This window comes from Tetrao urogallus (genome assembly GCF_951394365.1).
Source record: "Tetrao urogallus genome assembly, chromosome: 1".
Lineage (NCBI taxonomy): Eukaryota > Metazoa > Chordata > Aves > Galliformes > Phasianidae > Tetrao > Tetrao urogallus.
The window spans coordinates 38,143,079-38,158,585 of NC_136813.1; the positions used below are offsets into that span (position 1 = coordinate 38,143,079).

Consider the following 15,507-nt stretch of genomic DNA (forward strand, 5'->3'; position numbering starts at 1 on the left):
TTCAATTTACAAGCCAGTAGATTGGTTGCAATTATTTTCCTAAAATCAATTGGCTTCTATTGGGAACAATAGAATTGTTTTCTCTCAAGAAACAAAAATCTATTCTCCTAATATTCTTTTCACATTTTTAGATACTATTTTACTGTTTTTTTCTATTTTATTATCCTTCTCACAGTATTATCTCTTCTAATATTTTGATAAATATTATCCAGATTACACAAGATGCTATAAATGGTAGAAAAGCTAACCTTGAAGCAAACCTTCTATCAAAGTTGGAAATGTGCTCTATGAACACTCTGTGACCCTAATTTCTCATTTGTGTACACCATACAGAAGTTTCAAAATGAGTCGCAAATATTGCCTTTGATATTTTATTCAACCAGCTTTACATGTCCCTTGGACTGGGAAAAAAAACAAAACAAAACTGGGAACTAAGAACACCTGTAAGAAATCTGGATGCCAGCAATGGGAGAATGATGAATTACGCATGACTGAAAATACAGCTCTGTAAAGTTGGAGTAATTTGTGGATACTTGAAAGCTCTCTATTAAAAATGTTTATATTTTTAGAAAGTTTATATTGATTCTTAAATATACCCAATTTTAAAATGCTGAAGATGTATCAAAGAAGATTCATTTTGAAGAACAAAAATAAGCCATTATTCATTATGCCCTGTATGTCTACTTCTTTAGACATAAGGAAGAACAACTGCTCCCAGAGAGTCGTCAGGCACTGGAATGGCTGCCCAGAGAGGTGGTGGAGTCGCCATCCCTGGCAGTGTTCAAGAGGCGTCTGGATGATGTGCTGCGTGATATGGTTTAGTGCTTGTGGTGGCAATGGTGATGAGGAGACGGTTGGACTAGATGATCTTATAGGTCGTTTCCAACCTTGTGATTCTATGATTCTGTGATTCTTTTCATAGAGAGTAAGGAATTGGCTACCAGTATGCTGTACTATTGCACTTGATGCTTTCATCAGAAATAATTCAGTGGGAAAATATTCTCAATAGCAGAAAATCTCTGAAACATCAAAATGATCTGGAGGTGGGGAGAGGAGAAGAGTAAGAAAACAGGAAGAGATATTTATTTGTAATAAACTCTGAAACTAAAATTTATAAGGAGCATTTTGAGGAATTTAATTATATTTTCAGTGAAGTTAATAGTTGAAAATTTTATTCTGCTTTACTTTTCACACTGTAAAATCAGAGGGATTACCTGAGAGCCAAGTATCATGCTTAGACAATGAGACAGCCTGGCTTTTTCCTGCACCTGCAATACCATTTAGCACATGGCAGACTATTACAAGCAATTTTAACACTTGCATATAAGGAAGGGAAATGAACATAGTACCAAGGATTTAAGTTAAATATAATTTTGACTTTAAATGTATTCCCTGTCAATTTAAAAGGAGTAAACACAATGGCAAGGAAAACTTAAACTCTCATCAAAAGCATCTCCATACATTCTTCTTAGGAAGAAGTCCAGAAGAAAGGATATAGACATGAAAACAAAACAAAAAACACCTAAGAGCCAAATTTGGAGAATAAAATTAAATTGAAAATAAAAATAAGATTGAGGATAAACGAAAGATAAAAATTATCAAAGCAGAGAGAGAAAAAAATAATACCTGTCAGACTTCAATTATAAAAATTAGTTTTTGAAGGTTAGTATTAGAGCAAGTATATTTATATTGTGTATGAATATAATCAAAAGGAATTTCTGGAAATAGAATTAAAATTATTTTTTAAAATTTATTAGGTATCTGTATAGGAGAACTGCATATTAATGTCAGATTTAATTGCAATTAAATTTCTAATTCATGGTTTGGTCTCAAAAGCTTATTATTTTGTGAAGCAAAATTTGTTGAGTCGTAGCATCTGTTACTAAACAAGGTGTTACAGTGATAGAAAAATAAATGTTCTTTTGCAGAAGAAATACTGTAATTGCAGTTCAAACACAGATTTCAAAAAAACAATATTAAATGTTTTGCAGATGATATCTTATTAGTAGACAAAAGAATTAAAATGGCATACTTAGGCTTCAGAACTGATGTTCACTTTGTGTCAGGAAGCGAAGATCTCCATGCACGCTAATGCTCTTAAAAGGATTAGATACATCTTCATTTCTGTATAAAGCTGGAGACACTATATCTTTTTCCAGCTCAGCTGGTTTGTACTAGGAAAGCTCTTCTATCTGTAACGAGAATTCCTTATCAAAATTACTAGTGACAGAGTACAGTAACATTACAGTGCTTTGACCAAGAAGGAACTGGGGCTCTTAAGTCTGGGGAAAAGGAGACTGAGGGGAGACCTTAATGCTCTCTTCCAATATCTGAAAGGTGCTTACATCAAGAGTGGGGTTGGTCTCTTCTCACTGGTGACAGGTGACAAGACAAGCAGAAATGGCCTTATGTTGCACCAAAGTAAGCTTTGGCTGCATATTAGGAAACACTTCTTTACAGAAATGGTTGCTAAGCACTGGAATAGGGAGTTGATTGAGTCAGCATCCCTGGATGTGTTTAAAAACTGTTTGGATGTGGTGCTCAGGGACATGATTTAGCGGAGGGTTGTTAGAATTACGGTGGTATGGTTAGGTTGTGGTTGGACTCGATGATCTTAAGGTCTTTTCCAACCTGAGTGATTCTATGATTCTATGATTCTATAGAAAATTTCAATGTTGAGTATACTGTCAAGTCAAAAGTGGAGTGTACCACTGCTGCTAGAGATGATCTAATATAATATGTGCTTAACAGGAAGCACATATTATATTAGTGTAGAAATTATTTGATAAAATAGTCTAATTTTGCCTAATTCCACTTGCATATATTCTCAGTTCCCTACTTGCAGAAGTGGAAAGTAATAAATTGGTCAAACTAATCAGGCAGCATTGTGTAGGTATGAATGCCAGAAAGAAATAAAATGTAGGGGCTTTTTTTTTTTTTTAATCCGTTTTGAAATGTCATTGGATCTGTCAATTCAAATGAGAAGAGGCTCTATAGTCTCTTCTGGTAACGGTTTACCTTTTACCTGAGGTAATGAAGAAATGGTATCTATTTTCCATCCATTTATGAGCTTTTAATATAGAGAAGGTGCATTGAACAACATGATTAGAGCTCGCGTGCATAAAGTGAATATAAAATTAAGAAAGAATTAGGAAATTGTCCTTTTGACTCCCATATTTGCAACAAGACCCCATCGTAGCCAAAGGCTTGCTTTGTGTATTATTAGATTGAATACTCAGGTTTTTCCCTCATAGATTCTAAGATGCAAGGAGGTACAATCTAAACAATAATATAATCTTGAATGTTTAGTTAGCTTGTTTTTTTTTTCTTCCTACTGTACAGCAAGAGCTTAATCATTACAAATTAAAATTGAATATCCAGACTTTTCTTTTTCTGCACTTCAGTAAGATCTAATTGTCTTCCTTAAAATAACTACCTGTCTAGACGGGAAAGCCATAACCAATTTGAAGAAAAGACCTCAATAGAAAAATTGTATTATCTACTTTTCTCTCAACAAACAAACAAAGAAGCAAACAAGAGTTTGAAAGTCATTAAATATACTTTTATGTTTCCACTGTTAAAACTCTTAAAGCTGTGAAAGCCACTCTTGAATTCCTTTCTGATTCTTATGTAGAGCTGTCCCTTGATGCTTTTAATTATCCAGTTCTCTAGAACACATTTGAGAGAACAGTACAGAATATATTATTGAATGCTTACATATTTATGCCTACAGCAATCTAATTTTTTTCTTCTTCACGGAATGAATAATTTTTATGATTTTATTTGGTATAAATCCTCTATATTTCTCACTCATGCTTCTTCAAATTTGTGATCAACACAGTATTCATTGCGTAAATCCATGTTCATGTGAAGTTGTTCTTGTCTTGATAGAAAAATAATCATTTCACAGTCAGTAAAGTCCTAAGCAGTGCTGACAAAGTCATGGTTGCTTGATGACTACAACACAGGCACCAGCTCTTCCGATATTTAAGGAAGCCATCTGCATTAAAACAAAACAAAACAAAAAATAAAAAAAACAAAACAAAAAAAAACAACAACGAAAATGAATAGTCTAGTCATGCAAGAGTGAGCCAAAGTTTTTTGTCAGTATTAATATAAAATATTTTAAACAAATGGGATTAAATACCCACAATGTGCTAGTACTGTAGTTTTAAATTACTTAATTGTATATTGTGTCTTTTGCTTGAAAATGTGGGGAAAAAAAAAACAAAACACTAGTATGACATTTTCTTTACAACAAAATCACCAATTGCAACCACTTTGCACTATGAAAATGCTTCTATTCTTATACAGTTCAGTACTAGGTGCATACATATATTTCAACATTTCAAAATATCCATCAAAAAAAGGCAAATAAAATTGAAAAATAAAATGAAAACTTAGCTCCCTACATACAGTAAGCACAGTATTTTCACATGAAACATCTTCAAAACATGCCTGTCAGCAATTAAAATTCTGGATTCATTTTAACAACTTTTGTAACATTACTTCTGCACAAAAAACAGGTAGAATAGATATTAGCTAGTTTTACCTGAATGGTAAAAGATTACATTTCTAATGAGTGTTTATTCTCTCTTCTACTGGTTTCTTAGTTCTTTTTCCTACCTGAAGAGGAATCTTTTAACATAATAACTGAAAAAAAAAAAAATTAAGAATACTTTCACAGCCATAGTAATCTAAGATACCAAAATATTTTTTCATAAAAGAAGTGGTTTGGGTTTTTTTTGTTTTGTTTTGTTTTTGAGAAAATATCAAAATGCATGAGAAAAAATACAGACTATAAAAAGTACCTGTGTCCATTCATTAGTTTGAGGGTCATAGGCTTCCATAGTGTTCAAGTATGTTTGCCCATCATATCCACCTACTGCATACAACCTGTCACCAAGGAGACAGACACCAACAGCATCTCGAGGCATACTCAGTGGAGCCACCATTGTCCATGTGTCAGTTTTTGGATCATACCTAATGAAGGAGAAGGGAAATTGAATGCACAGTGAGAAGCAAAGTGTTGTTTCATGTTGATCTTCATGGGAAATACAGCCATTTTGCAGAAAAACAAAAATCCATGAGCACCTTATCAAAAATATTTCTGTAGCAGCAGAAAGAAAAGATTACTGTATTCCCAATTCATGTATTTTAATGTTGATTTGAAACTTTCAGTTAACTATTTGAAAAAAAAAAGAAAATTAATAAAGAATCCTAAACTATTTATGGTGTAAGGTGTCATAACATAGCTCTGAGTAGAAGAGCAATATCTTAATGTATATATTTATGTGTAAATTTGAAATAAATCATTATATTTTTGTAGAATATTAAAGTATTTTTGCAATAATTATATTCTACTGTGCTAGTATAAAATGTTCATAGCCAGAAAACCTCCCCAGGAATTCATGTTTTTAACTTCATTTCAGTTAGAATCTCTCTACAAGTGAAGAAAATAGTACAGTTTTAAAGACAACCATCACAGAATTTCTAAAACTGAGAGCAGAATTACATAATAATAGACATTCAAAAATTAAATATTTAATTTATGCTATTAACTTAGATATTCATTAACAGTGTAACATCAGTTAATACCAGAGGCCATTTCAGTATATTTAGCATCTACTATAAAGCTGAAATTAATCCGCTGATATTGCCTCTCATTGAGTTACTAAGGCAGCCTGGAGTATTAGGTTAAACTCATTTTTAGGTGATGGATATTTCATTCAGATAACAAAGTAGATTTTTACATCAGAGTATGATAGAAATACTTTTTTTTCTCCGTCTATAATATGTAGTAGAATCACTTTTCAATCAGTTGAGAGAAATGAACAGTTTAATGATGAAATGTCTTGGGCAGACTTCAGTCATTTGATGTGTAAGGTAGCTCAGACTTTGGAAATGACAGTCTAAATTAACGAAAAAGGAACTCTGTGATGGCTAAAGTTCTCCATCGTTATATAATATCATTACATTATTATTGCTACTGAGATCCTCCCCTTATGGATAGAATGTGACACTATCTTACCAAAGAAAAATATCCCTCGCTTCACATTCACATCTTACTGATGTCATTGCTTTTCGGCAACAGGTACATTTGTGAACAACTGTTTTCAAGGATGAAGCCCAAGAAGAATAAAATTTCATTAAAAAATCTCTTGGCAAACACCTTCAGAATTCAGGAAGAATTACAACCACTTCCACTGAACCAGACCAATGCATTACTTTCACAAAAACCAGGTCCCACTAGATCCCACTAGTTATATGTTTGGGTTTTTTTGTTCTCTTTTTTTAATGTTTCAATAAAAAGTATTTTAAAATAAAATAAGTTTTGTTAGTTACATACATTGACTATATTATATATTTTATCTGCAGCCCAAGACAATTCCTATTCACAAAATGTGGCCCAGGCAAGCCAAAAGATTGGACACCCAAAAGCTAAACAAAATGCTTAAAACTTAATTCTATCAGCGGGATAGAATTGCAAAATAATTTGGTCAAGGTGTTTTTGTTTGTTCATTTTGTAATCGTCCAAAAAAGTCTGAGTTTTCTAATATTTTTTCTTTTGCTAAATACAACTGTACCTTTTGGTTTCACAATAATTGTATATACCCTAGACTGAGAAGGTTTACAGTAAAGTTCATTAATGTGGGAAAAAAATGAATTTGAAATCAAGGTGAGAAAGGAAAAAAAATCTATAAATAACTTGTTTAACTTGTCAATAGACATTGCATCTAGAGCAAGCAGCATTCTTTTTCAAGTATTGCTTCACTGCCAAAATATCTCCAAATTTTATAATTCTTAAGTAGAGATTACTCAGTGTCATAAGAAATCCTTTAAAATTGCATCAACATAAAAAACTGGGAAACAAACTAGATGTCTTAACTAGTATCGAGCAGGATTTAACAGCAGCATTCAAAAAACACAAATATGTTGTCACTAGATTTAAGTAATGTCAAAAATATTTTTACAGAAGGTAAAACTTTCGGGGATATATGAGATAATATAATAAATCATAAACACTTATTAGACTTTGGCATCCTAAGTCGTTGGAAATATTTTTTGGAAGGAGCGTGAATTTTCAAATGTAAAAGTAGATGCATTGAAGCCATGTTATACACCTGTCAGTTATTGGCAGTGCTTTGAGATACTGCCCATTTTCTCATGGAGACTTTCATTCAGCTCACATCTACTCAATGCAAACTAATATTCTTCCAAGTTCTGACTTCTTAGTTTTAATTTTTACACTGGAAGATAGCTGCCCATAAAGCACATTATTCATATCAGTGCAAAAATACCTAGACAAAGAACACTGTATAATGCAATTCAGACACCAAATAGGTAAAGTATGTGTGGTTAACTCATTGCTATTACACTCTCTGAAAAAATCACATGTAATGGGAAAGGATTTATTTTTGAAGAATTTTCTTGTCAAAATCGGAAGGAAAAAAAAAAAAAGCTTCCTTATAAGTACGAATAAGGAGAGGAAGTAGTAAAGATATTGTCACCAGTTGCTGTTAGAAGTTGGACTCCATGATCCTTGTGGGTCACTTCTTTATGATTATGATTTTAGTACTAATATAAATTTATTTCATTAAAAAAACTGGGTATTGTTATTTATAGATAGATAACCATCAAGATAAAGATGATATAGACCTGGGATTTCTCTGATCAACTTTCCATGCATTGGAGATAAGGAAAACATAAGTATTTTGCACATGGGATAAAGTCTAAGCATGAGGAAAATCATATGGAATAAGTTTCAAATTAGAAATTCAGGATTACTTGTTGAATAACTAGTAAACTCAAATATATGAAAAAAAAAAAGACAAAAAATGACATTTAATACATTTTTAAACACTTAATGGAAAAAAAGTCTCTTTCCTGGTACCTGTCTATACCTATTCCATGCTTAAATTAAACAATTGATCAAATATATCTGCTTTAAACTTTGCTACCTGTGTATGTATGGTAAGTGTATTTTACTATATTCTCCTTCAAAACATTCAAAAACAGAAATTTAAAAAAAAAAAGAAAAAAAAAGAAGTCAAACCCGAGCAGAACATCTGAAGAGTACCTTCAAAATGAGTGGCACTGCCCTACTGGATAATCTTGAATTTGCAGAATACCAGCTTGTGAAATACAGGGTACTGTAAATATAATGTGTAAAGCTGATACCCATGTACGGGAAGTGATAGTGCTGTTAAATATCTATTATATCTTCCTTCTCTGCCACATCTTTAGTTACATTATTATGTTATACAGTTATTTCAGGCCAGAATTTTTATTTCCTCAAAGTTTACTTAATGACTCTGCAATGCATAATGTCTTGATTCAGAAACAAAGATTTATTAAATGTTAAGTGAAAAGAGATAAGTTTTGTGTCGAATTTAAAATTTAACAGCACTGTGAGAGAAAAAAAGGAAAAGAAAATAATCTCCAAAACTATTCTGTTGGAAGCTTCTAAGAATTTTTTTACAGGAAAAAGGAAGTCAGTATGTCTTAGGGAAAGAAAAAAAAAAAGTCTGCTGTAAATTTCACCATTATATAAGTAAGAAAATGATGCTTCCAGACAATATATTTAAAAAATGTATGTAGTAGATACCTTTCTACATAGTCCAGTAGTCGTGAGCAGTGGTTAGAAGCAGGAGCATCATGACCTCCAACTGCATAAAGAAAGCCATCACATGTAGCCACTCCTACACCTCCTCTTCTCTTACACATTGGAGCACACATATTCCATTTATTTGTATGAGGATCATAATATTCCATTGAACTCAAACATGAGCTTCCATCTCGACCTCCAACTGAATATAATCTAAGAAAATGCACAATAAAATATTAATTAAAAAAACAGTTTAGAACTGTAGAAATAAAGGATTTTTTTTGTTGTTGTTGTTGCTGTTTGGTTGTGGGTTTTTTTGTTTCTTTGTTAGAGTACTTTAAGCTGACTTTAACAAATGGGAGAAAAACAAAATATACTTTCTCAAAATCATATGAATTTCATCTGATCAGTAAACATAGATGATTTTAATATTATTACTAAATCCAAATTCTACTTGTGTTTTGCACAGATCCATAGGAATTAAGATATTTTCATTCTGGAAATGGTTATCTTTGTTCTTTGATTATAGCACATACTGCCAAAAGCCACTGTGATACATAGATTTTTCTCTATGAATTTATAAATCACATGAGCAGGGCTGGTACTCAATTGTTCACCAGAATATATTATGAGGATTCAGCTCTGTATGGAAATCTTGGAAAATCTCAGAAAACATTTTAAATATGAAATGGCAAAATGTGGCTTAAAAAAACAGTTTGTTTGTTACTACCTGCAGGCAAGATTCTTGTTTCCTCCCATTTTTTGTAATGCTTCCCAGGAGAAAACAGTTCTGATAACTCTATCTATAGTCATGCTGCATCCATGTCTTATATGAATCCTTCTGCAGTCTACTGCCTTTCATACAGTGCTTGAAGAATTACTAATCAGCTATTTGAAAGTCCAACCACTGAGTAATTTAGGATGCAAAAGCTGTCTGTGGGACGTAGTTATTCATTTGGAAGCTTTTACTGTCCTAAACAGTCCATGAATTCAGAGCTACTTAAATGTGCATTCACCATTATATTTCCTTGGCCTGGATTCTGATGGATAAAGAAAATGTAATACCACCACTAAATATGTCACAGAAGTTGTGAGATATTTTGGTACTGCCTGACAGATATACTTCTATTTGCTAAAGTTTCAAGTAGAGAGAAATATAAGGGAAAAGATATTTAAGCTTCTGAGTATCCAGACTTACTGGATATCCAGAGATATTTACCTTTGTATACAATTATCATGTATCCACATGTGGGACAAATCCACAACTCAGACATATTAGGGTTAATCTGTCGATGTTTGCATTTTTTAAATTGCTTTATGTTCAAGGTGGCAAGCAGAGCCTAAAGTTCAGTTGGCCAGCCACTACTGTACTGTTCCTCTTTATCAGAGAAAAAGAGCTCAAGAACAGCACTAAAAGGACATGTTAGCACTTGATCCAAATCCATTTACATGAAAATAAATCTAACTGTCTGCAAGGATGTTACTGTTATTTGCAGAGAAGATCTGGGACTTGGTTCAGTTGCACGCAGACAGTGATCAAACGCTGATTACTGTATGTAGAAGAAAAAAGCTTGCCCTACAAGAGGAGACTGCCAGAGTTCACGAGTCAGTTCAAATGGCAGTAGATAGTTTAATATAAATAAAAATTAAATTAATTAATTAAATTAATTCCTAAAAATTAAATTAAAAATTCCTAAAAATAAAATTAATTCCTAAAAGTGGTGACAGTGGTATACAGGCCTGAGATAGAATTCTAAGTAAATGTTTGGACAAATAAACACTTCACATGGTGTTAAAAAATGCAAAGTAGTAAAACTTCTGCAGGGCTCGGTGAGAACCATCATGTGTTCCCCTAATCTAACTGGCAGAAGGAATAACCATCTCTTCTGGCATGAAAGTTCACTGTGAAGCACTGTTTTTCATTTGCCTACTTCAGTTAAGACAGCTAGTGAAATATATCTAAAAGCATCTCCGAGTTGCCAATAGGGAAACATATATTGTTCATAAAAACTGATAACAGTTTCAGTCAGCTATCTGATTTCTGTTAAAACAACTGTTCAGAGCAGAATAAAATTTATTTCCGAAATAAGATTTTGGGGCTATCATCCTAGGTTTTGATTGTGTTTATATCTAAGTAATAGACCAGGATTTTACTTCCCCATGTTGGCTCCTTCACCAGCTGTATCAGGAAGTTATCACCCACACACTCTAGGAACCCCTGGGACTGTTCTTTCCTGCTGTATTATAATTGCAGCAGATATCTGGGAAGTTGAAGTCCCCCACAAGAACAAGGGGGAGAGATCTCAAGACTTCACACAACTGCCTATAACATGTCTTATCCACTTCTACATCCAACAGGTGACAGGACAAAGGCAAATGGCCTCATGCTACACCAGCGAAGTTCTAGGTTGCATATCAGTAAAAACGTCTTTACAGAAAGAAGTTATTAAGCACTGAAATCCATGTGTTTAAAAACCTTTTGGATGTGGTGCTCAAGGACATGATTTAGCAGAGGGTTGCTTGAGTTAGGGTAGTATGGTTAGATTGTGGTTGGACTTGGTGATCTTGAAGGTCTTTTCCAACCTGAACAATTCTATGATTCATTAGATTAGCAGTACAATTTTATTTCATAAGGGTCAATTTCAGACAAATACAATTTGAAACTGAATTGTTTTAAAACACTGTAGCTGAGCCTGGATGCTTCAGTAAGGAAACGTTTCCACTCTTCTGCTAAATTCTGTAATCCACAGTTACTCACTCTAGCCCAAAGTAACTAGGTAACAACAGCACTGCAAACAGTGCTGAATGTCCAGGATACTGCACAACTAACTGAAGTTTTTGAGATACTCATATCTCAAGAAATTTAGAACTCTCTTTATTGCTCAGTCATATTTAATTAGATGACTTTGAATGAATAATTTTTTGTAATTTTACCCTTCTTGGTAACAGTTCAGACATAAAAATTTCTGCATGGAAAAGTATAATTGATTTCTCTAAAAATGTGTGATAATCTGTCATTACTGTGATAAGATTTAAGCCCTGCAACTGCAAGGGCTACTCTTATGTCTCTCAGTTAACAGATACCACATCCAATTTGACTGATTTGTTGAATACACTTGTAAGTAGATTTTCATTTTCATGTGCATATGCCTTTAGAATTCAGACACTAAAGACAATTAAGTGACTGAATTTAACAAATTAGTTATTTTTTTTTATTCTTTTTTTTATTCATTTTTTTTATTATTCATTTTTTATTTTACACTGTTAATTCACAATACTATCTTAGTAACTTTACCTTACCTAAGTGCTCTGTACTACTTCTACCTGCTCTTTTACTGTACATATACCACTGGGATACAATGTGTACAATCCACAAAAAGTCTAAATTCACAATAAGTCTAAATTCACAATAAAGGCATCTTTCCTATTTCTCCCAGATAACTGGTATCTGTAGACTTCTGGCAGATGTCTAACTTTTGCACATGATAACTTCTGAGTGCCTACAATATTTTAAGACTTTATTTTCAACGTTGCACGATTAAGAAGAACGTTTCAGAAGTAAACAGAGGGATAATAATCACACAGTAAGCATATCTTCATTTCACTTTTGAGTTGGGAATATTCTGTTTACTGAACTGTATCTCATTCTATGGAGGTGAATCCTATTAAAACTGTTTGAATTTCTTTTATAATCATCTCTGTTTACAAGGAAAGGTCAGCAAGGGAAAAAAAAAAAAAAAGCATTAATTACTGAGTACTTTATCTCCATGGTTCACAATGAAAGTTTTGCCTCTGGAGATGTTACAGATTTCTATTCCTCAACAGCCTAAATTTCAATTTATTCAGATACTGTGAGTTGATATGAATTTAGCCTCCTCTGAACTGGAAGTTTTTTTGTTTTGTTTTGTTTTGTTTTTTATCAGGATTTGGTGAGTTCTTTTTACATTAAGATGGGCATGGATTCCTAAACGTATATATATATGTGCATATACCATACACACACTTAGGTCACACCAAAAGTTATGCCTCCTATTTATTTCTATGGAAACAACATACACAAAGAATACAAGAACACTATTTGAGAGAACAAACTCTCAGCTACAAAAGACCTTTTTTCAGCAAAGTAGGAGAAAGGAGAAATCATGACTAGTTGGATCAAAAACATTTATCTCAGTGCTATGATTACAAACCTTTGATACCTAATCAGAAAAGACATTTTTAAATTCAGTTTGACAAACCAACCTCAAAAGAACAGAGTGCCTTTGATGTGAGTTGCTATAGCTTGTGAAAACAGTTGAATCATGTCTTTCCAGCATTTCTTAATGAGGTTCGCCTTTCAAAATTCTTTCACCAAAAATATCAAAGACCTTGTCTGGTCTTTTGTTTAGGCCCCTTTGTGGCCTTTTCTACCTTTCAGTAGGCCTGAAAGAGCAACAGAGGAATACTTTGTCAGAAAGGAAATCTGACGGGTGGAAACAAGGGGAAGGTTGGAATTTTCATCAGTGCTAGCAATCCACATCTGACCAAAGAGACTGTGCAGATGAAATCTCTCTATCCGCACTGCCTTGGTTAGGTCAGCTGTTCACTGGCAAAAGTTGAATATGACAATTTTCTGAATGGAAAGAATTAATGAATACATTTCTATCTGTAAATTTGGAATGGTACTTCATGTATTTGGTAACACAGGAGTGGGATACATTAGGAATAAATACAGCTTGTTTAAGAAAAAATGAAAAAAAATCATAGAACAAGTGCCAACAATTAAAGAACTATTAACTACCAGAATTTGAAAAGACTCTGAGAGTAACACCTTTATATGAACAATATCAATATGGCAAAACTCTACTTCCTACACTAGAAGGTAAACTTTTCTGAAAGAAAGAACCTGTATCAAGTAAATTTAATTGTAATCAAAGTTACATTTTGGGCTACTTTATCTTTGCAAGACTGACTGCAAGTTCCTCCAGTTAAAAACGTCATTGACTGTATCAGACTACACGAGAAATAAGATAAAGTAGTCTGTAAATTATTATTTTACTACAGTATAAGGTCAAGGCCCCTTTTTCTCTGTCTTGTTTATTAAAACATAAATGGAGTGCATCTGTCATTAAATAAGAAAATGTTTTTGAGTTCACAGAATGACTCTGTGCTAGATTGAGCTGGTATAGTATACTTAGGATATTCATTTGCTTTGTCAGTTCAATCATTTTAGATCAAAATATTGTTCCATACTTTCTTTCTCTATATTCATTTATTGCACAGTTTTTTTACTGAAGTAAGAAAATCATCGGTGCACTGCAATTATATGGATGACTAAAAAAAGAGCCTTACATCGTTTAGTCTGTGATCTTCACAATGAACAAATCGTTCTCAATTCACTGAATTCAATCAATAATGAAATGCTCAGCTAAAGCTGCTCTACTGATTCGAAAGAAATTTCATTTTATCTCAATAGAAGTTACTGAGAAGTTGATTTAGTTTCAAATTAGAAAAAAATAGTTAACAGTGGATATGACATGAGATTTTGTTGTTGAAAGTAGTAGATACTTGATAGCTTCTGTAAGAGTTGTCAAAGTTCATAAAGATACTTATCAAATTATATTAGCTTTGTAAAAAATTTATTAAGATTTAAATGTTTACATATCCTACTTGACGTATAAATATGTGGAAATAAGAAAGTGTGTACATACATTTATATGTACACATATGAATATGACATCCACATATAATATCTATATAATTACAATGGGACTCACATTACATTCAAACATTTAGACTAGGGAGTGTGAGCAGATTGCCTTCTTCTGCCATGTATTAGGCTGGAGAGGTGGGCTGACAAGAATCTCTAGGCGTTCAACAAGTAGAAGTGCTCAGGGGAAATATCAATGTATAGGAACACTTGAAGGGAGCATGCAAAGAGAACAGGTTCGTATCAGTAGTGCCCAGTGCCAAGAGCCAATGAATACAGATTAAAACACAGAAGGGGCCAGTCTAAACATCAAGAAGCTTTACTCACACTTTACTGTGTGAGTGACTGAACACTGGAATAGGTTGACCAGTGTGAAATGATCTTGAAGATGTTCAAAAGGTGCCTGTATATGGTCCTGGGCAACTTGTTCTAGGTATCTCTGCTTGAGCAGAGGGAGTAGAACAGATGACTTCCATAGGCCCCTTCAACCTTAGCCATTCTGTGATTCTAAATTTTATTCATTCTGTCTGCTTGCTCTGAAGTATTCTTAACACACAAACTAAAACATAACATGCTATGTTATATTATCTACACAAAATCTTTTATCCACTGTAAAATTAAGAGAAAAATAAATGTGAGTAGAAAAGACAGTGTTTGCTATTACAAAACCTGAATGGCAGTCCTTGCAAATGACTGTAATGCTAACTTTATGCTGGTCAACGATCACCTAGTAGAAAAAAATCTTGCTCATGAGGTTAAAAAGACAAACAAATGTATATGGTGCTGTATATTCAGTGAAAAGATGTAGATGCACAGAAAACACGCAAAATATGAACACAGCCTAAGCAGCTGGTAGCCTGGTAACTAAATAGCTGATAGCCTCAGTAAGTTCCCACTCTGTAATTTAGCAATGGTTTTAGCATCTGTCATGTTTTCTAACAATCAAGGCAATACATACTGATTGTAAATGTGTCATGCTTTTATGTGTTGGTCATCAGTTTTCCATGTCATAACATCACGTAGTATAGTGAGAGCTGAATACTCCAGTTCCGGGTGCCTGTCCCAGAAAAGAAGAAGAACATCTCCCAGAGGACTATTAGCTGTTCTGTTACTGTTTTCCACTCAGGGAAAGATAAAAACTATTCATAGATCACGGGACCACTTTTTTCAATCTTCCAGTTAGTCTCTGTTTTGAGTGCCATATTGCCTC

General features: G+C 33.2%; 1 protein-coding gene across 2 annotated transcripts in view; it reads right to left on the minus strand.

Moving 5' to 3' along the window:
• Nucleotides 1-3,940: 3,940 nt before the first annotated feature.
• Nucleotides 3,941-15,507, minus strand: part of KLHL1 (kelch like family member 1) — a gene marked incomplete at both ends in the record, with an annotated part of 246,694 nt that continues 235,127 nt past the window's right edge. For both annotated transcript variants that reach the window (XM_079536205.1, XM_079536204.1), the window contains 3 exons: nucleotides 3,941-4,000; nucleotides 4,812-4,983; nucleotides 8,609-8,821. In XM_079536205.1, the coding sequence (XP_079392331.1) occupies nucleotides 3,941-4,000; nucleotides 4,812-4,983; nucleotides 8,609-8,821 (445 nt within the window). The remainder of the gene's footprint in view (nucleotides 4,001-4,811; nucleotides 4,984-8,608; nucleotides 8,822-15,507) is intronic.